The sequence below is a fragment of the Diabrotica undecimpunctata genome, chromosome 2, assembly GCF_040954645.1.
Source record: "Diabrotica undecimpunctata isolate CICGRU chromosome 2, icDiaUnde3, whole genome shotgun sequence".
Lineage (NCBI taxonomy): Eukaryota > Metazoa > Arthropoda > Insecta > Coleoptera > Chrysomelidae > Diabrotica > Diabrotica undecimpunctata.
In genome coordinates, this window is record NC_092804.1 from 83,990,459 (window position 1) to 84,013,638 (window position 23,180).

Genomic DNA, 23,180 nt, shown 5'->3' on the forward strand with positions numbered 1-23,180 from the left:
ATTAAACGTCATTTTTTACTTATATACCTGGTATGTACCTGGTGAAATTCCTTACATTGGTGTTTGTAAACTTATTTTTGTTATCTTGTTGCTTAATTATTGCAAAAATAGCTTCAAAAGTTGAGTTTTAAAAAAGTATAATACCTAATCTAAAAATACGCAAAAAAATGGATTTTGCTTTAAAATAAGGACCATGCCACAAATATTTAGCTTTAAAAATTTCAAGAAGCTTCACTTAATAGTTCTTTTTATATTATTTTATCCCAAAAAGCTTTTATCTACAACGTTATTCTGCGTAAACTAGTGTTGTTACATGAGATCTGAAAGCATCAGATTGAAGAAAACGGCTTATTTTATTAAATTAAATTTTAGGATTAAAAAGTTTATGCTAAATATTGTGAAATAGGTTTAAAGAAGTACTGTTATTTTAAGCTTAGTAACAATTAAAATAACTTTTTTTTTAATGGCATAGACATTAGTCATTCAGCCAGTTGCAATAGATTTGCCAATCAGACAAATAGACAACTCTATCCCTAATAGAAAACTAACGGATAATTAATAGAAGAATATACGACAAGGAAACTTACAGGGTCATTTGCTTCTCGTCTAGGGGCCCATCAAGACATTCTTAGTAGACAAACAAAACTGGACCATGGATAGGGTGTTATAACATTTAGGGTAAACAAAGGATATAAATCTAAATTTCTACACGATCATGAAAAATTCCATTCTCGCGTACAAATTCTATAGAACTGTGCATGTGTCTGACAAGAAATCTATAATGATATTATATATTTGTTGTGAGCCTGTAGCCAGTAGCGACTGGATATTTAATGGTGCATACATATTAAATTCAATCAATTTTTTGTAGAGTTTGAATGCTGTTGAAACTTAGGACATTCAAAAAAGATGTGATCAAGATCACCTAGTTTTACGCAATGTTTGCAATTCTCATCTTCAATCACATTTATTTGATATAAATGACTTGGATAACACGCATGTCCAAAGCGTAGTCTATTTATGGTAGTTATATATTTACGTGGAGATTTAAAATTCTTAAACCAAGTAGTTTGTGGAATAACTGGTTGTAAAGTGTTGGGTTTGTAAAGCAGTAAAGATTCCATTGATCTTTCCATGTCGATAGCTGATTTTTTTTTAAAATCGTAATGGCATCTGATACACATAAAGAATGTGACAATAAAGTGCCTGATATGATACTGGTTTTAGCTAAGTAATCTACATATTCATTATATTTGAGTCCAATACGTGCCTTAACCCAAATAAATTTTATATTAAAGTCAGAGTCTGCTAAGTGCTTTAATTGATCCTTTATTAAAAAAATATAAGGATTACTAAATGTTTTGGGCAAACAAGTATTTTTTCTGTTCTGTAAAACTGAAAGACAATCTGAAAGAATTAACGATTTTTTAATATAAGAGTTTTTAACATATTTTAAAGCTTCGAGTATGGCCAATGATTCAGCCGAGAAAATTAAAAACTCATTGGAAAGTTTGTACTTAAATTCAGAACCTCCTGAGGGTAGAAAATAGGCACAGCCAGTCCCTTCTATTGATTTAGATGCGTCCGTGTATATAACTGTGGCATCACTATAACAGTTCAAAACATATCTCAGAATATTGTTGCTCAATTTGATGTTGTCACTATATGTGGGTATTATAACTTCAGTTTTATGGAAGAAAGCAAAGAAGTCTAAATTTTTGTCTACTTGGCCAAATTCTTTGAAAAAATATAATTGTTCTGTAAAGCAGTGCACAAAGGTGGAGATGGCTTTTTAATCCAATATTTGTGATCCAATATTTAATTGCAACATGCTCTCCTTTTGCTTTCCGCTACTCGTTCATGTACCGATGATAACGAAAGCAAAGGTCCGTTGTTTTCTTTTTCTTTTTTAAAATACTCTAATAAATGAACTACACATTGTCGCATTTCTCCCGTTATCGTTTTTCTCGGCTTTTTTTTTAATAAATAGAACAACTAGTTATTCACAACAAAAAATAATGTAGTAAAGTTCGGAAGTGTTCTATTTTATTATTTTACTGTAAGTAAAACTGTTCGGAATAAATTCCAACAATGAGTGACTAAAATCGACTAAAACAACATAAAATATCGATGGTAATTGCTACAATTATAAACCTATTAGCCAGCTCATTCAAGAACAATGCCACAAGTCATTATTGCAATGGGTATCGGAAGAGAGAGTGTTAATTTATAATAAACTGGAATTTTTAAGGTGTCGAGAATATTATTTTATGTAATGGAATTCCACACAGTAAGAGCTCAAACTATTAATTAATTAAAAACTGTTTACTTATAAAAACTATTTCATCAGCTACTTCAAACCTGCACAGATCAGGGTAACATGTTAAAAAAAAACACGTCACTGCCAGCTATCTGTATTCGTAAAGAGGCCGAACTTATCACCGACACCGTATCGGCCAAACGCATCGGTGTTATTGCTACAATACTGGGAGACGTGAGTGGTCTCTTCATTTCCCCTTCTCATCGCACTTTACCATGATGAACGTGACTCGCACAATTGAATTACACATCTGTGTATCAGAGAGAGACGAATATTAAAAATTCCGTAGCAGCTTATTTCAGGCACACGCCAAGAACGATGAAAACGAGTATACCATGGTTTACTCTATTCTGGAAAGCGTAGATATCGTTTCGTTGTATTTTATGAACATTATTTTATTTTATGAACAATAAATGTGCCAGTATGACAGCTCAGCAATGTTATGAACGACATTAAGATAAACACGATAGTGGGAAGTATGTTTTGGAGTTTGGAGTAAAATAAATTTAGAAAGCGGAGAATGTAGGTAATAAAAAGTAGAAACTGAAGGGCCTGTAGTTAATGAACTTAGTGAAGTTGCAATATTAGGACATGTTTGCCTAGATTCCATTTTAAGTAGGAGATAAGTAACAGCTGAATCTGAAATCAACCGAACTAGTGTAAGATTCAAACCCTAGAATTTTCCATGTGGTGCATGAACCTTAAAGCAGGTTGCTTAAAATCCAGCAACCTTAAAAATTAAATGTATGGCAATCACAACCGACACAAATAAATAATCAGGGAACGAAAATAATAAAACACATTGACTCATCAAGTAAGAAAAAAAATATGTATACCATTTGGAAAATTGGAGCTTGGGGCATAAAGAGCATAAATAGTAAGTAAATAGAACTAGTAGAGGAGTTTAAGGCTGCAAAATTAAGTAGAGTAGCAATATCAGAGACAAAGAAAAACGGAAAAGGAGTAGTAAAATTGGAAAATAATAATACCTTAGTATATAGCGAAGTATCAGATGATACAAGAGCAGCTGCAGGTGTAGATTGTATAATACATAAAATACTGGAAAAACAGATATACCTCTGGAAAGCATGGTCAGGGAGAATATTGCTACTAGAACCAAATGATAATGAGTGTAGCCATAATAAAACTATTATAGTAGTATATGGACCAAACGAAGATGATAACGCACAAAGCAAAGATACACTTTGCGAAGAGTTAACGTTTGCAACAGAAGCTGCAAGATGAGAAATATACATTGCAGGGTAACAGTAGGGTAGAAATAAAAGACGAAATATGCACTAGACATATAGGATCATATGGAGAAATGGCCAGAAATAAAAATGAAAGGAGATTGCTAGAATTTTGCACTTTAAACAATATGACAATAACTAACACATTTTTAAACACAAGAAAATCCACATGTGTACTAGACACGTAAAAAGTCGAAATGATAAATCCATAATTGACTACATTCTACTTGAAAGCAATAATAGGAGAAAAGTATTGGATATAAATGTACCCAGAGAACCCGAAATGGGTTGCGACCGTTACGTGGTAGTAACAAAAATACGAGAAGAAATAAGAAAGAAGAATACAAGACTAGTACAGCAAAGAACCAATTATAAAAGAGACGATAAAAACGTATAATAGTAGGAATAAGTATTGAGTATTGAGTGATAATATAACAAAATTATTTTTATTCAAGTAGTAACTATCAAAAAAAATTATATCATAACAATATGCAGTGAATGTATCAATAAATTTGATATTATGGAAATATCATATTTCCTTAATGAAATACAATTTTCCCAAGATAATATGTTTTGTATAATGTTATAACAAGATTATTTTTATTGAATAAATAAATTAGCCAAAACAGCCTGACTATTCTAGCCAGAAATTTTTAATAAAACATTCCAAGTACCGATTGTGACGGGCAGTTATGAATAAGTAAAAGGCCATTTGTATCAGTTACAAGGGTAAAACAGTAGGCTTTCAAAAATAACAGTTTTCATATTATTAAACTGTAAACGGTATGCTTTGAAAATGACAGTTTTCGTATTGTTACCTTTTTACTCGGTCTGTGTGCTTTATCTTTATCGTTAAAAATGAATTTTTCTGTAGAAGAGTTAACACATATGATCTGGGTATTAGAACAAAGTTCGAGAAATTGCTTACTTGCATCCAGAATATATCACGAGCTATATCCTGAACCGAGGAAGCCAAACGCAAGAGCTTTTGAAAAATTAATGGATCGTTTTGTTCGCACTGGGTCAGTTGTATATGAAAAAAATGAGAGAATCAAAACTGTTATAAGTAAAGAAAAGGAATATGATGTACTGATAGCTACTATTGAAGATCCCCACATCAGCTCTCTTGAAATTCCGTGTCAACATGACATTAGTCAAACTTCGGCGGCAAAAATCCTTCGTAAACATAAACTGATTAGCTTTTTGTCAATGATCTCAACGATTTTTTTCGATTATGTGCTTTGTGTAGATGAGGCTACATTTCACAAAAATAGAACGGTGAATCGGCACAATTTTCATTACTATGCATCAAGCAATCTCTATTTTGCTAACACTCATAGTCAAACTAGGTGGTATATAAATGTTTGGGGTGGTATTATTAGCGATCATGTGACATTTTTTTGACAGTCGTGTGAATGGTGCTATATATCTGGATTTTCTAAATAATCTTTTGGCAATACTACTGCAAAATGTACCGCTTAATAGTCGACAACGAATGTGGTTTTTACACGACGGTGCTCCAGTTCACTACACTGTTCCTATTCACAATCATCTAAATAATATCTTTCCTGACAGGTGGTTAGGCAGAGGAGGACCAACTGTTTGGCTACCGCGATCAACGAAATTCTTCAAAATTGATTTTTTCATGTGGAGCTATATAAAAGACATTGTATACCAGAAGCCTTCAACAACTCCAAATGATATAAAAAGTAGAATAACAGAAGATTTTAATAAAATTAAAAAAAGTTAGAAATGTGGCTCGGTCATTTGAATATCAGTTACAAACTTGTATAGACATTGAAGGTGGACATTTTGAAGATTTACTTTAGACTTCCTTAATATCACAAAATAACTTTGTTATATTATTACTCAATACTCAATACTTAGTTCTTCTTACAAAAATTGAATGTATTGAAGAAATTTGAAGAAAACTAAAAATATCTCGGAAAATACTGAGTTTAGTTATAGGGACTGAAATTCACCCTCTATACAAATTTTAGTCAATGCCTTCAATTAAACTTAATTTAAAAATTACAATATTTTGTTTACCTTATTGTATAAAATAAATAATTGTTTCCCCATTACTTCTTTATATACATGGTGCTAACATAATAGGGATTTCGAAATAGAAATGGTCATAACTTGTTGTTGATGTTGTTCTTATAATCCAATATTATACGAACAAAAATAATGAAAGGAATATAAATGTAACAATATATTATATATATATATATATATATATATATATATATATACAAATATATATATATATATACATATATATATATATATATATATATATATATATATATATATATATATATATTACTATGATCTGCTTTTGCTTACTTTTATATTAACTTTTTATTTATTTAATTGCTTTAATTAATTATCTAAGTGTCGCAAATCATACGTAAAAAAACAATCCCAGGGTGCCATTTTATTATACGAAAAAAAAATAAATTAGGTTATACTTATCTTTTATACTTATCTTTTCTCGTGGCTTCCAGTATCTCTTAGTTGTTCTATTGTCGGCAATTCAAAGAATTGCCTCCTTTTAAATGTAATTACTTTGGGTTTTTCGATTAACCTTGGGTATATATATATATATAAATATATATATATATATATATATATATATATATATACATATACATATATATATATATATATATATATATATATATATATATATATATATATATATATATATATATATATATATATATATATAAGGTTCTTGAACTCCTAAGTGAAGCATAAAGCTTCAGTGAAAACGCGCCATCGGGTTCTATTTTGCGCTAAGGCCTTCAACTCATACCAAGACTTTCCTTGGCCTCTTATCTCGTCCATGATGGATCTTCTCCAAGTTTGTACTAGGCGACCTCTTTTTCTTTTCCCTTGGGGATTCCACTCTAGGGCAGTCTTTGCGATACTGGAACTATTTTTCGGAGTGTGTGACCGTGACCGATCCAACCCCACTTTCTGGACTTAATTTCATTTTGTACCCTCTTTTGTTCGGTCAGGTGTAGCAGATCTTCGTTTCTGATGGTGTTAGGCCAGAATATACGAACAATTCTTCGTAAACATTTGTTAACAAAGACCTGCAGTTTGTCTGTGAGGGTGTTTGTCACTTTCCAAACCTTGGGTAAACCTTTACGTTTTAAGTTCAAAGCTACCATACATTTCCAACGTTAAAAAAACTTTTTTTTGCACATAGTAACAAAAAACACCATTATGTTGTTACTAGCAAAGTTTTTTAATATTCTAACTCTAATCAAAAAAATTCTAACTCAATTCTAAGTTACGGTAAGATCAATAATGTTTTTAATAGATAATATATGGTAGCTAATTATAATTTATTCTCTTTCAGCAATGAAGAAGCCAAATTAATTCTCTTTGGCGAAAACGTTTGGCGAAACAATTGATACTCATTAAAGTCTTTCTTCCAGATTTCCCGAATATTTAGGAGTTTACTATTTAACTTATCTGCAAAGATTAAATTTCTTTTCTACATATTTATATATATATATATTTATATAGTATATATACTTAGTCATTTATATATATGTATATATATATATATATATATATATATACTAAAAAATAATATTTTTTTTAGTTTGTGAGTATTTCGTACATGTGGAGTGCCAGGATTTTGCAGTAGCTGACTGTAAAGAAAATGCAACTTATCTTCCGGGGAAACAACTTACCTTTGTACGCCATCAACATCACTGGCGCGAAGGAAATCTTCCAAGCAATTCCAAGTGTGCTCTCTGCAAAAAGACGTGCTGGACTACTGAATGTTTATCCGGATACAGATGCGAATGGTGTGGAATGACGGTAAGAACAAATTTAACTTTTCAGGGTCGCTGTTCCTTACTGTCGCTTCTTATCCTATTCCTTCTAGTCTTAACCAACATTTACCGCAACATTTTTATTTCAGCTACCTAGACCTTCTTTTTCTGGATCCCCTTCACAGGCCACACTTTACCGTCGTACACCAACGCAGGTCTCACCACACTCTTGTATATTTTTCTTTTCAGCTCTTCCCCGATTTTTTGATCACAAAGTAATCCGCTCGTTCTCTTTAGGTAAACCAACCAGCCTATATTATGTGGACAATTTCTCTATCTAGTTCTTCTTTAAGCAATTTTACGTTCCAAACCATTCCTCTTTCTCTCAACCACATATACTCCGTTTTTGACCTGCTTAAGTTCTCCCTCTTCAATAGCCCTTCTCCAACACTCCATATTTCTCCTCCAACATTTCTTTGTTTTCCTCTGCTAACACGAAATCATAAGCAATGAGCATTGACCAAGGAGCCCCTTCTCTTACTTTCTCTGTCAGTACATCCATAACAAGATAAAACTGGTAAGAACTCAGTAAACTGCCTTGATACAAAGCAACCGTCACCGGAAAACTTTCGCTCAATCCAACAGCAGTCCTTATTTTGGTGTACGCTTCCTCATACATATCCTTCACGAGCCTTATGTACTTCTCAGGAACCGATTTCTCTCTCATACATCTCCATAGCTTTTGTCTACTAACTGTGTCGTACGCCTTCTCAAGATCTATAAATATTAAATCTAGCTCTCTTCTCTTCTCGCACTATTTCTCTATCAACTGTGATAATGCAATCAAGGCATCCGTAATCCTCCTTCCCGACATAAACTCAAACTGTTTGTCCCCTATCGATGTCTCTCTACTTAACCTTTGCTCTAAATTTCTCTTCCAAATTTTCGTTGTGTGCGACATTAACTCTATTCCTCGATAGTTCTTACATTCCTGAAAGTTCCTTTTATCTTTATACAATTATACCATCACACTTCCTCTCCATGCATTGGGCATCCTTTCTTCTTCATATATGCTACTCATCATTTACCACAAAATATCAACCCCTTCTTCTCTTAGACCCTTTTAAATCAGGTATTTCATCAGGTTCTTCTATCTAACCGTTCTTCGTCCTATTTAATGCCTTGACACCTTCATCTCTCGCTATCGTCTGTATTACATTCTCATTTGGGATCCCGCATCCTCTGCGTCTCCTCTAGTGTTCTTCATCTAGCAACTTACTAAAGTACACATACCAAATTTGCTGTATTTTAACATTGGTTTTTAACATTCTTCCATTCGCACTTTTAATCTGCCGCACGTGGATCAAGTCCTTTAATGACTTTTGTTCCTTGCTTTAGCAATGCTGTATAACCTTTTCATCCTCTCGGGTGGTTTAACTCTTCATACAGCTGTGCAGACGATCCTTTTTAGCAGTAGCTTTGCTTCCCTCTTTGTCACTTTGTATATATCCTTATCTTTCTCTCTTTTAGACCTGTCATACGTCTTTCTAGCCTCTTTCTTCTCTCTTGCCTTCTGTTGCACTTTATCGTTCCACCACCAAGTTTTTTTGTCTCTAGGAGACACTTTACCAGATATTTTTTCCAGCACTTCCTCTTCCAATTTCATCACAACTTTACTGTTGGCTTCCCACCAGTCGTTTACTGTATCTGTTCCCTCAAGTTTTTCTAGCACTCTACTCACCCACTTTTCACTACTTCTGGTGTACTACTTGCTTTCCTTTCCGCCTCACCTTTACCTCCATATCCACTATCACCGTTCGGTGTTGACTAGCTACAAACTTACCCTTTATCACTTTACAGTTCGTAACCTCTTTTAGCTGACTTCTTCCATACAGCACAAACTCTGTCTGACTTTCCCTTCCCCCGCTACTATAGGTGCATCGTCGGTTTTCATCTTCTTAGCCTTCTGTCGTCCATGTTTGGACATAGGCCTTTCCCAACTTCTTCCATCAGTCTCTATCCTGAGCAACATATTTCCAATTTGTTCCGGCTATTCTTTTAATGTCATCAACCCATCTCATATGTGGTCTTTCTTTTGGTCATTTACTTTCGTAAGGTCTCCAATTTTGTATTGTAGTATTGTTTTGGATCTTACCCAGTCGTTCCTCTTTTTATCTGACAGTCGTATACCTAACATTGCTCTTTTTATTGTTCTTTCTGTTTCAAAAAATACGTAATGACAAAATTATGTTCAAAAAATAATCATTATGTCAACGTTCAATTATAAATTTTCTTTTTCGGTTCAAATTAGCTTCTTTGGCGCCTTCGGTTCTCTAAGGTTTAGCCCTAGCTCACTTTTCGCAAGGATCAAGCGAAGCCTGTTCTTATTTTATCTTCATACCCTTATTAGATGTTGGCGATCATTTTAACCCACATAAGATTGTTTACAGCAGTTTGAAACACAACTATTGAAATTTTTAACACTATAACACTATACAGGGTGTGTCACAACGAGCTTCCACTACATCGAAAACTACTTACACAATATTTATGAAAATTGGTTTATGGGGGTTTTAAGCTATGGCGAACATAAAGAAAATACTTTGACAAACATGCCACTTTTGCTTATACCGGAATTAAACTTTGTTACTTTATTTGGAACAGTCTATATGTTATTAGATTTTTAGTCTGCATAAAATTTTAGATAACATTTGTAAAAAGTACTATAGGTCAAAACATCATATTTTTTAAGTTATTCATCTTTTTTTTTTAAATTTGACAGATGGAGACAAACTTTTTAAAGTTAATAGCTCATACATTTACAAACATATTGTCTTAAAGACTTGTGCACACAAAGAGCAGGTTACGTTCTTTCGGGAATTTATATTGCTAACCGAATTGCTAACTACAGGGTATTTACAAATGATATGACATTTTTTTAAGTTACAAATGGTAGTAAGTCAATAATTTTTAATGAAACACACTGTATATTATAATTTTAATAAAAAATAAATAAATAAGCTGTCTTTCAAATAGTATTAGGGTTCCCATTACCCAAAGTTAATACTTTTGGAGATAATGATGATTTAATATTAAAGATAAGATATTGTTTTATTCTAGCAGGTCGTGTATGAATATGTCGGAATTGTCATTATTTGTGGTTATTCGCACTTTTGCAAAGTGATAGAAATAGCTCGTTAAAAATTAAATAATGAAGAATGCATAAATTTACTTTTAATACATGGATAATGTTAAAGTTATTACTGAAACATGTGCTTAATTAAAATTTTACTGTGCTTGTGCTGATTACTTAAAAATTTAATAAAAGGTTCTTGGTTACTGTGCCGCTGATCCCAAGCTAAAAAGCTTAAACTAAACGAAGGGTTTTTAAAAGCGAATTACAAAAAATACAATGTATTAATATTCTTACACCACAGTTCAAAGTTTAAAAGAAAACGGACTATAAAAGAATAGAAGTTGTAACGATAAAACGTTAAGAAGATAATGAATTTTTGAAGAATATTATACGGTATGATGAATCAAAATTTACAAAAAATGAAATGTTAAATAGGCACAATTCGAATTAATGGAGCAAAGTAAACCAACATTTAATAAGTGTACTTGATTTTCAGGAGCGATGGGAGTTTTAATATTGTTACGAACATGCTTTCGGCATGGCCTATGTAACGGTTGCATCTCGAAATGGCATCCATAACATTAGCGATGTATCCAGCGCTGTAGAAATCCATTTGTCAAACAACGAATTAGAGGTGGGACTACCCCAGAAGATTCGAGAATTTACTTTTTGGTATATATATGTAACGATGTTATGAGTGAGTTTAGTTGATAAGAGATAATCGTGCTGTAAACTTATAAATAAATATATTTATATAAATTCGAACCGCTCGTTTTATTTAATCTCGCTACAGTTGGTGTCCGGTGTGAGCTTAATTGATTTATTTAAAAAAATAAATTCAGCAGTGACTCTTGAAAAAGACTTTTGAACTTTTGAAAAGTATTGTTCGTCGGGAACATGCGCGTAGTTCGGTAGTGATCTTTATACGAAAGAACATTTAAAAACGTACATGTGTGCCTGACCAAAGATGCTGCTAGTAGAACTTTCAGTAAAACAGTTGCGTGAGTAACTAGAAGAACGCGATGAAGACTACAGCGGGTCCAAGTAGATACTGCAAGAACGACTGAAGACTGTTCTTAGCAAGAATGGAGACGATCCAGAGACATTCCAGTTTCAATCAGCAGAAGAAGCTGTTTTAACCAAAATAATTGATGGAAAATTCGAGAATGTTTCCAAAATATTCGATAAAACGTCGCAAAAATTTGAAAACATCTCGCAAATAATTGAAGAAACTTCTCAAATTATTAAGGAAACACCTAGACAAAACGACGAGAAATTCGAAAATATGTCTAGAAGTTTCGACGAAGTATGTACTCAGAACAATGAGAAATTTGAAGAAGTCTCTAAAACATTCGATAAGAAACAGAAAAATGTAAACGACAAGATAGAAGACGTAGAAGAGAAAATCAAATAATTAGAGACCATGATAACTAACACGAAAGTGCTACCACCAGTTAATACAGTAGCCTTAGATCCGGTACTAAAAGAAGAATCACCGAAAGACGAAACGACACATCACATGAGATTCAAATTGCCACCATTTGATGGAAAGTCCTCTTGGTCCATATACCTTAGACAATTTGAAGCTATTGCGACAGCCAATCATTGGACAGAACAAGAAACGGCTGTTTCCTTGACTGCTGCTTTACGAGGTGATGTTGCGTATATCCTAAGATCAATTTCTAAGGGTCAAGAAAAATGTTACCAGACCTTGTTCACTCGACTAGACAAACGTTACGGAGATGCCCATCTACAACAAGTCTACAAGGCGCAACTAAGAAGTAGAATTCAACGAGCAAGTGAAAATTTGCAAGAGTTTGAAGCAGATGTTGCTCGTATAGTGCGGTTGGCTTATCCGGAGGTACTAGACATCATTTTGGAAGAAATTGCTGTAGATACCTTTGTCAATGGATTAAAAGAAAGTGAATTACAGAAAGCTTTACAACTAGTAAGACCAAAAGTTTTAGATGAAGCGCTCGCTATTGACTTGGAACATGAAACAGCTATTCAAACTTCACGGAGCCATCGAGTAAGAACCATTGAAGAAGGCGACGAACCAAATGGTGAACGTCTGAAAGAAATGATACGAAAAGTAGTTCGTAACACGATGCCGAAGAGACGCGAGCCCAGATGTTGGAATTGTGGTGACGTAGGTCACATTCGCCATAATTGCAAGAAAATGATACAACAGTCGGAAAACTAGAACGGGTCGACACCAAGGGGGCAGAATTATCGCCTGTAACAGTAAAGCTTAGAACAGCAACTGGGGAGATAATTAATACATATGACGAGGCTAATATGTCAGTATCTATTGACCAGACCACAGTGAAACATAGAGTATTAATTGCAGAAATCTCCGACGAGTTCATATTGGGGATGGATTTACTAAGGAAAGTTGGGGCTGTATTGAATGTCAAAGATGGAGTTCTCGAGATCAGTAGTGAAGAGTTGTCGTTTCATGAAGACAAAGAAGATGTTATCAGCTTAATAACTACTTGTGACGTAACAATACCCGGTAATAGTGAGAAAATTTTGATGACTAGACCTGATGGTTACTGCCGAGAGGGAAGTTTAAGGATGGTCGAAGATGTGAATAATGCCGAGTTCCTAACGGCAAAAGCTTTTTTAAGAATCTGATATGTCGTTCCTGTAAGAGTTATGAATTTAAAGCGAACTGCTATTAAGTTAAGTAAAAGAACTTTGATCGGACAGTGTGTTCCCGTGGCTTTGATTTGTTCCATAAATACTAATGAGAAACCGTCGAAATCAAAGTATCCAAAGGAGCTTGTTGAGACAATGATTAAAACTGGTATTTCTTCTTGAGGGGGTCATGCAGAACTGGAGAGGCCTGTAGATTCCGCCATTCTGAGCCTACATATAGAGTTGCTGATCGGAACGCTCAGATCTAAGAGGGGAGCAGTGTTACGAACATGTGTTCGGCATGACCTATGTAACGGTTACATCTCGATATGGCATTGAGAACCTTCGCGATGTATCGAGCGCTGTAGAAATCCATTTGTCAAACAACGAATTAGAGGTGGGACTACTCCAGAAGATTCGAGAATATACCTTTTTGGTATATATAATTGTAACGATGTTATGAGTGAGTTTAGTTGATAGAGATAATTGTGCTGTAAACTTATCTTATAAATAAATATATTTATACAAATTTTTTATTTAATCTCGCTATAATATATTTTGTGCAATCAGAGACAACCAGATTGTACCTCTCCACATTTATGATGGTAGCTTAAACTATTTGTTTTAGGTGAAAGATATCTTAATATATTTAAAGTAAATTTACGCCATCTTTTTTGTTTAACTCTAAACGAGCCATTTCGATCACTTTTTAACAGAGATAATAATCACAAATAATTACAATTATGACATATTCATACACGGGATGCTCTAATAAAATAATACATTTTAATTAAAAACCCTTTATAAAAAGGTATATTTATTTAAAAGAATTCTTTCGGGTTACATCGCAGAACGTTTTCGGAATGACTATTCTATCACCAGTGCTGTTACTAAGTATACTTTTTGAATTAAACTTTTTGTGATTTATTGTATAGGGCCGACTTGAGGAAATTTAGAAGGGGAAAAGTAAAGGGAGAAGAGGAAAATTAAATTTATTTTTCTTGTGGAAAACAATAAATATCAGAGCTTTAGCATTAAACCACAATTATTATCTTCATAAGTATTAACTTTAGTCATAGAAAACCCTAATTCTATTTGAAAGACAACTAATGTCTTTTTTTATTAAAATTATTAAATATACTGCATTTAGAAATTTGATTTGGATATAAATTCCTAAAAGAACGTAACCTAAACTCGTTGTGTGCAAAGCTTTTAAGAGCGTAGGCGCAAAATTTCGGGCCAATGCATTTTAAATGCATTCATTATTTTTTTTCGAATCCTAAGAAAACTAATAAATATTTCTAAAAAATTTAAACGCAGAATGAAAGATTACATTATTATCAAGGCTGAAAGTCCCTTAGAATAAACAAAAAGTTTCTTTTGAATGAGATATTTAAAATTAAAAATCACAATCACACTTTTTTTTCAACCCTGCAACTTACTAAAATAAACATTGTACTCCCCATAAACAAAGTTTTTAGGGACTACTTTCGACCTTCGGTTATAATGTACCTAATCTTTCATTCTGCGTTTAAATTTTTCAGAAATAATTCAAAAAAAAATGAATGCATTTAAAAAGCATTGGCCCGAAATTTTGTGCCTACAGTCTTAAAGACATTATGATTGTAAATGGATGAGATATTAACTTTGAAAAGTTTGTCTCTATCTGTCAAAATTGTTGAAAAAAGATGAACTCATGAATTTTGATCCATGGTACTTTACACAAATTTTATCTAGAATTCAGATAATAGATAGTGTAAGCTCCTCGTGATACACCCTGTATTTTGAAGGTGTTCAGAAAACATGGTACAAAAAATGTATGGTAAATTACCAGCTTGTCACAAATCAATTACGAGTAAGCCAAAAGTTGTTTAGTCTTACTTTACTTACTTTAGTCTTACTAATAAATAAATAAAATTATCTCAAGTATTAATAATTTTTATTATAGGAAATTCTTAACAAAAATTGAATTATGGTATGTAAGATATGGTTTATAATGACAGAAAATATTATACCTTCAATAAATATCACTCTTAGGTATAAACTTTATTGTGAGTTGTGTGATACATGAGGTGACGAAAAAGTTAGCTTGGCAATGTATAGAATAATTTTTAATGAGAATTTCAATATAGGTTACTATCATCCTAAAAAAAATCAGTGTTGTATTTGTTCTCCTTGTATCACTGCCACCACGAATGGTAGAATATGAAGCTTATCTCTTTCTTTAGGATAAAGCTAGAATGGAAAAATTTAAAGATCTAGTTAAAGCCGAATCTTCTAGTGGAGTACACATATGTGTCAATTTTGATCTCAAGCAAGTTTTATTCATACCCACTAATCTAACAAATAATGCACTCTTTTATAAACGTAGGCTTCTAACTATAAATGCACCATTTAAATGTTTTTAATAAGCAAAGAGATTCTTTTATTTGTAATAACACTAAATGATTCCAAGGAAGTTGTGAAATAGCCAATTTTTTTTTAGTGAAAAATGTTTAGGCCAAAACTTGAATCAGTTTACGGCAGCAGTAACGGCAGTACATAACCGGGAAGTCATTAATATAAAGTTCGTTTGTTTCTGGACACATTGGCATTGAATGTAATTTTAGTCTCTCGCAATTAACATAGAATTCCAGGTTTTAGGGAAAGCCTTATGGTCTGAAGATTTGCAGCAAATTTCTCGGGGAGTAAGAAGGATGGGAGACAGAACGTATCCTGTTCGTCATTTTATTCAACATAAAAGGTTTCAACAAGTTTTTAAAGAATTTGTAAACGATTTACGATAAAGATTTACGAAGTCACATCCATTCCCTATATAGTTCGGATTAATTTTCTTACGTCCGAATTTGACCAAACGGGTCAGCTTTTCAAATCAATCGCCTTTACAACCAAGCAAGCAAGCAATTTAAGTAAACCCAGCCTGTGAGACATGTTCACCCCTACGAATTACGTTCGGGTGTAACAATTCATTGAAGCGAGGTGTATGAACTCGAGTTAAAAACAGGAGTCACTCCACCGCGCTCCAGTGCTCCAGGCCATCCCCCTATAGCACTCTGATGCGCGATAGGAGCACAACTATCAACCTAATGCTTTTCGTGTGGAAGTCCTGGGTATAAGAACTCCAACACGATATCCTAACCTGATCAGCTCTTGTGTCTTTTCTGAATTAATTGCTATTTTCCATTGGAAAAAAAAAACATTCTTCAATGTTATCCAATGCTGTCCGCTGTAGATTGTTGACCGCTACTTCTAAGTTTCTGTATTTAAAAAATTAATTAAAATCCTTTGTAAAAGGTATATATTTAAAAACCCAAACGGGCTGTGTTAGACAAAGCGTTTTCAGAATACATCATTCCATCATCGGTGTCCTAGAAAATATGTAACCACTTAATTAAAAGTGGTTACATTAATTAAGTCGTTACATATTTTCTAGGACACCGATGATGGAATGATGTATTCCGAAAACGTTTTGTCTAACACAGCCCGTTTGGGTTTTTAAATATATACCTTTTACAAAGGATTTTAATTAATTTTTTAATATATGGTATACAGCCAAATACAGGAACGTAGATTCCTTGTGGATTTCTGTATTTAGCCGCAATCGCTGTGTTGTCTGTATAAAGGCTGAGTAGTGATCCTGGTGTTCTTGGAACATCTGCGGTGTATATTGTGTACACTAGGGGTGACAGGACTGCTCCCTGTGGCACTCCAGCCTCCGGAGCGCCACGCTCGGATAGTACTTGTCCTATTCCTACCCTGAGGCTTCGGTTGCTCAAATACGAAGAGATCAGCCTTATCATGGCCTCACTGTATCCGTAGCCTCTTATTTTGTATATTAGACCTTTATGCCAGACTCTGTTGAAGGCTTTGCTTACATCCAGGAACGCTGCTCCTAAGTACTGTTTTTCGTTAAATCCAGCTGTTATATATTCTGTCAATCTAAGTACTTGTAATTCGCTAAAGTGTTCTGCTCTAAATCCGAACTGAGCTTCTGGGATTAGTCCTATTTCGTATGTTTCAGCTTGTAGTCTCCTTAGTATTACTCTTTCTACGATCTTGTTGACTGCTGGCAGTTATTTTCTTCTTCGTTGAAGTTGATCGAATCCAATCTTTTGCAGTATTAACTACATAGTGAAGATAATGGAAAACAGTAAAGTTTTTATTTTGGCCGCCACATAAATCACAGAATATGTGCAGGTGACGAACTGACAGATCAAGCTGAACAAAGATAAAATCGTGCAGAAATGGCACTACTTCGTTTGAACCTTTGCCTCCTATGGTTTCTGGAAAACAATAAAATGTAGCATTTCCTGTTAACAATACATGAATGTTAAAGGAGTGCATCAGTTGTCTTTTATAGTAGACGTCGTTGGTCGGAATATTTGTAGTGGATAAATTTTTTTCATAATCCATAGCGACTGCTTCACAGTTAACATTCTGCATTGCTGCTTTCCTTGCCTTTCTCTTTCTTTCATAAAATGCTTCCGCTTTGGATCTTATAAAAGGATCTTAAGGTCAGCCATGGAATGATCGCAAGCACTATACGTATCACTCCGCGGATAGCTGAAACTAATGTTAAATTTCTGATTAAAGATTTTTTGATATGTTTCGTAAAACACAGGAGCGCCCTTATCGGATTTGTACATAGTGTACATCTTCTTTATATTTAAGTCATCGAGAAGGTACATTTTCTTAGTTTTATTTTTACTACAATGGCTTTCTCTTACTTTAAAACGCTTTATGTGTTCAATAACTTCATCTAGCTGTTGTTTTGGTAATGCGTGTTTTTTTTATTTTTTCCGCGTTTGTCAATTGGTGCACTACCAGTAGCTTTTAAACTTTTTTGAATATTTTCAAGCCTCTTCCGACCAATTCCATGAAGGCTTAGAAAAGCTTTAAAACAAACTGGGACGTCAGTAGTTTTATCGTCAGTCGTTATTCTAACTCTAAAAGAATACGTTGCATCATGTAATCTTGATGTAGCTTCATCTCGGGCTCTTCCTTGCTTTACGGACATTAACGTTATTAGGCCTACCAAGTAAATATTTTGTTCATCACGCACCATACGGTTAAATTTGTTTATAATGTTTATAGGTTTTGTTGATCTACTGTTTTAAAACACTTAAGTCTCTTACATTGACAATCGTCACCTCTTTCATGGCTCTGTTGTCTTAACCGCTTCATTACTTCATTTATTCGACCTGTAATTTTACTTTTTCTAGTGTTTTTTCGCGACCCATATCATCTCTTTCACTATCCGTCATTTTAGAGCACAATAACATGCACATTATTTATTGAAGGCTGAAAACTAAACGTTTTTAGTAAACAAAATGCGGTGTGTACTCCTTCGACGTCCCGACAAGCACAGACATTCCACCTATCTCGGATTTACGCGAAGACCATTTGCCTTTTTTCCCTGTACGAAGAATTTTATAGCGTGTTTTAAGCTATGAGGATTCGTCTTTTTCCCATGTTTGAATGACTCACATAAAACTACATACTGCTGCTCTGAACAAAAAATAATAAAAAATTGACATGCCGCCTTTCTTCCGTGTGGTTCCGTGTCGTCATATGTTTTGCATATTTGGGCCTTGTTCCTCTATTTCTTGAACGTGGTTATCCCATTGTCGGCTAATGTGTTCTGCTAGTGCTGTTTTCACTTCTCTGTTTAGCCGATTTGCCCTGTTTTTGTCCTCCTGGTTTCTTGTTCTTCTAGCTTTTTTTGAGCTCTGTTCTTTTCCCTTATCATGACTTTGATTTTATGGTTTATGTCTCTACACCTTCCCATGTGTATGTCTATTTCTACTTCAGTATTGCTATTTCTGAGTGCTTCTTGTACGATGTTTTCAAACTCTAGGACTCTTTCTTCTATTTATTGTGAATTGTTTATCACTGGGACGTTGTTCATTCCAATAATCCTAAGTATTTTGTAATTTGACCACTTTGTTCTCTTTCTTTTTCTTGTTGTTGTGTTGTTTTCTTCCCATTGTCCTGTTTATAGTAGTATGGGGTTGTGGTCTTGTGATCCTTCGTTTAATGTTCTGATCTTGTTTTCCAGTACTAGATATTTAACTACTACTATGTCTAGATGGGTGGGTTGAGCATTTCCTGGGAAATGTTTCGGTTTCGGGGCCTATTACCATTGTGTCTTCATTGTTTGCTAGATAGTTATTCAGTAATCTTCCGTTGCTGCCTTTACAACCTTTGGACCAACAACCAATCCCAATATTGATACAAAAATATTAAGATCCGATGTCACTATTTTTTATGAAACCTCCTGCTTTGGGAGATTATTATAATAGACCAGGGCGTATTTATGAAAAAACAATTACATTTTAATGTGGGAGGTGGCATTCTGCTGTTTTCAGAAAAAGTTGTATGATAACTTCAGTAATCATAATTGACTTATTCTCCCTGCCAAATAGGTCAAAAATATTATTAAAAGAATTAAAATATTAAAAAATATCATTTTTTTTTCTAAACTTCTTACTTATAACTTTAAAACGATTCATTTTGGAGCAATGTCGTAAGGACATAATAGGGAGTTTTTGTAACTACCTAACGTAACGTATCTCCCTATACGTAAAGAACTAACGCATCGAAGAATATGAACGTTAAATTGAGAGTTAAAGTTCTGCACGCAACGTAACGATGGTGCTGCCACCATCGAATTAGTGATTAACTAATAAATTGCCAGTGCCAGTCTTGTCCTTGTCATTTAACCCTATTTTTGATATTTAAAATAAATAACAAATATTTTTTTGAACAATTTTTAATTTTTGAGATGGACGCGATATTAAATGTAGGTGCCTTTATTGATGATGAAGAAGACGAAGACATAGAAGATGCCCTTCTTCTCTACATCTTGCACGACTATACGGCCGCTTTAATTTTGATACCGTTAAAAATATTTTCGCTTTTGAATTAAATTCCACCTTTGTGGATGGTCGTAAGGGTTCTTGCCTACGACTTCCTTCAACAAGAACAAATCATCTTCATTGCTAAAGTAAAGTCGTTTTCTACTTTTTTTTTATAGCCCTTTTTTATCCAAATTGTCGAATAAAGGCCTCTCCCATTTCTCGCCATTCATCCCTGTTGTGTGCTAGGCGTTTCCACATTGGTCCTGCGACTCTTTTGATATCGTCGCTCCAGCGCATTTGAGGTCTTCCTCTTGGTCTCTTCGCATCGTATGGTCGCCAGTTTCCGACTTCTTTGTTCCATCTACCATCTTCGAGACGTTCGTTGTGTCCAGCCCATTTCCATTTTAATTTAGCTGCTTGTTTCGCGGCGTCCTTTATTTTTGTTTTGTTCCGGATTGCTTCGTTCGTTTGCCGATCTATTAGTGAGATACCAAGCATCTGTCGTTCCATGGCTCGCTGAGTTCTTCGAATCTTGTCCATGTTCTTTTTTGTGAATGTCCAGGTTTGAGCTCCGTAAGTGAGAACGGGAAGGATACAATAATCGAACACTTTTGTTCGAAGGTTTTGGGGTATCTTTTTGTCTTTCAGTATGTATGAGAGTTTTCCAAATGCGGCCCATCCCATTCTTACTCGTCTGCTTATTTCGGTAGTTTGGTTTTCTTTGTTTACCTTGATATTCTGACCCAGATATATGTATTCTTCTACATGTTCCACTTTTGTTCCTTGGATGGTTATCGTCGGTTGATCACCTTTATTCGACATTAGACATTATGTCTAATGTCTAATGTCGTTTTCTACTGCTTTCCATTATTTATAAAAATGAAAACAAATATACTTAACCACAAATGTAAAAATACACGTACCACGTGTGCTTATGAAATGTGGATGTTGAAATTTTGATAGTCGGGTAAGATTCCCTTGCGCATTCGGTTACCTTCGGCTCGATAGGGATGCGTATGAACGTAACGTACCAGTCCGTTACGTTAGATAATACGTATCTAGATACGTTAGGTCAACCATTAATGCGCATGCTTATATGTCAAAAAGGTACTTACGTATACGTATTTGCTTGCACAAAGACTCTCTAATACCAGTGATAATTTAATTTTCTATAAGATACGATTAGTTAAAAATGTTATAATTTATTTTGTGTGCTACAATAAATACAAAAATGGGAAAACCTTTTCTTATTCAATGTTTTTCAACCACTTACAGTTACATCTTATAAAAAAAAGTAAAAAATTTCTTAATTGGAAACCGAGAAAATATATTTTTTTGTATACAGATTTTGAACTTTAAAATTCATTTTTTTTAACCTAGGTTTTTTTTTGGTATTTTTCACGCGCAATACCGATCGTTTTTATTATTATAACTTATTATAACTTTAACCGGTTGTATTTTAGGAACCACTCTTGTAATTCAACTTTTTTTTTATTTTAAAAGAAGCGTCTTGTCGAATCTTTTCCAACGCCGTTTTCTGAAACAATTGTAATTTTAAAGCATTTCTGAGGCCACCCAAATAATTAGATTTTAATACCATAAAGTACATTCAATATGTGCTCTTTTATATGTAAAAAAATTAAGAATCTTCTATATTGCCTACTTTTTGTTGTACAAGATTTTAAAGAATTTCCATTAAAAAAACTGATTATAATATTATAATGCGAAATCTATTAAATCGATTTTAATGAAATTTATTATATTACGAAGATTTTCTAGGCGAATTATTCCTAAGTGCAATTTAAGTGTTTGAAAAACATTGATTAAGAAAACGCTTGTTTCCCCCCTCTTTTTATTTCTATTTTGCAGCAAGAGTAATAAATTAAAGCATTTTTAACCAGTCGTATCTTACAGAAAATTTAATTATCGCTAACTTCTGTCAGTCTTTGTCAGTCTAACTTTGCTCCAAAATGAACTGTTTTAAAGTTATAAGCAAGGAAAGTAAAAAAACGATCTGTTTAGAAATTTCTAAATATTCTAATTGTTTTAATAATTTTTACAACCTATTTAAGAGAGAGGATGAGTCAATTATTATTATTGAAGTTATTACACAACTTTGTTTAAAAAAATTAGAATGCCATCTATCACATTCACCTCAAAACTGAACCGCCCTGCTCTATAAGCCATTTTAGACCAGTTTACCGTACGGTAATAAAGAAGATTCAAACAAAATAGATGATGGTCAAGACTACGAAGATGGTTCTTGAAAAAGTTGTGTTTTGTGTCTCTTAAGAAGTAACAAATTGTTTCATAACATTAAAATTTTTTATAAAGTTGGTAGAAATAATGTAATTTTTTAATTTTTAGTAGGTTCTGTTTCCTTTAGTTTTTTTTTTCATTTTTAATATTGCCCCTGTAACATTATTTTGAGTAACGTTATAAAATTTTAACATAAACAAGAAAATATCTTCTACTACTTCTGCTGTTACTTTCTTAAAATAAGAATAAGCGACCACATAAGAAATGTATAGTGCAGCGAGTATAACAGGAATTTTTGAATGAAGCCTACACTTGCAACAAATAGATAACTGGGAGAGTTTTAAGACTTGTCTCTAGGTATTCCCAAAATATGTTCCTTATTAAACTTCATCTATGGTCAGTAGCGAAGTTAAAAATGTTAAAAACTGAATAAGGCTTTAAGATTGTGCCAGTTTTAGGCTACAGAGGAATTCAAACTGTGTAAAAACCTTTAAATTCGTTTTTTTTCAAAAGATTTATATTTTGGTTAGCTGGTTGTAGTATTGAGGTGACAAAATAATTCCGTGTTTTATAGTCTACAATTCCATGTGACATTTTTTAGGGGTCATTAGACTAAGCATAAATCACGTATAAATCAATACTACAATATGTAATAACAACTTTAGAAATTATGCCGTTAATTTTTATCGGTATACAGGTGAATACTCAGGTAAACTTACCACTTAAAGGGGGTTGGTCAAACATTTTTCTACAACATTTATAAACTTAGGTTGGTAATACAAAAATAACTAATCACCTGCGACTTAATACCGTACAAAAATATTGGTATCAGGAGCAGGGAAAATTTTTTATTTTCGGAAAATTTTGACACCATTTTTGGTGAATTGATATGTGATTCATACACATAGTTTCGGATTG

General features: G+C 33.4%; 1 protein-coding gene across 5 annotated transcripts in view; it reads left to right on the top strand.

Moving 5' to 3' along the window:
• LOC140434712 (diacylglycerol kinase theta) overlaps positions 1–23,180 on the top strand; it is a 495,511-nt gene that overhangs the window by 218,281 nt on the left and 254,050 nt on the right. For all 5 annotated transcript variants that reach the window (XM_072523170.1, XM_072523171.1, XM_072523173.1 and 2 more), the window contains exon 4: positions 7,193–7,413. In XM_072523170.1, coding sequence (XP_072379271.1) covers positions 7,193–7,413 — 221 coding nt within the window. The remainder of the gene's footprint in view (positions 1–7,192; positions 7,414–23,180) is intronic.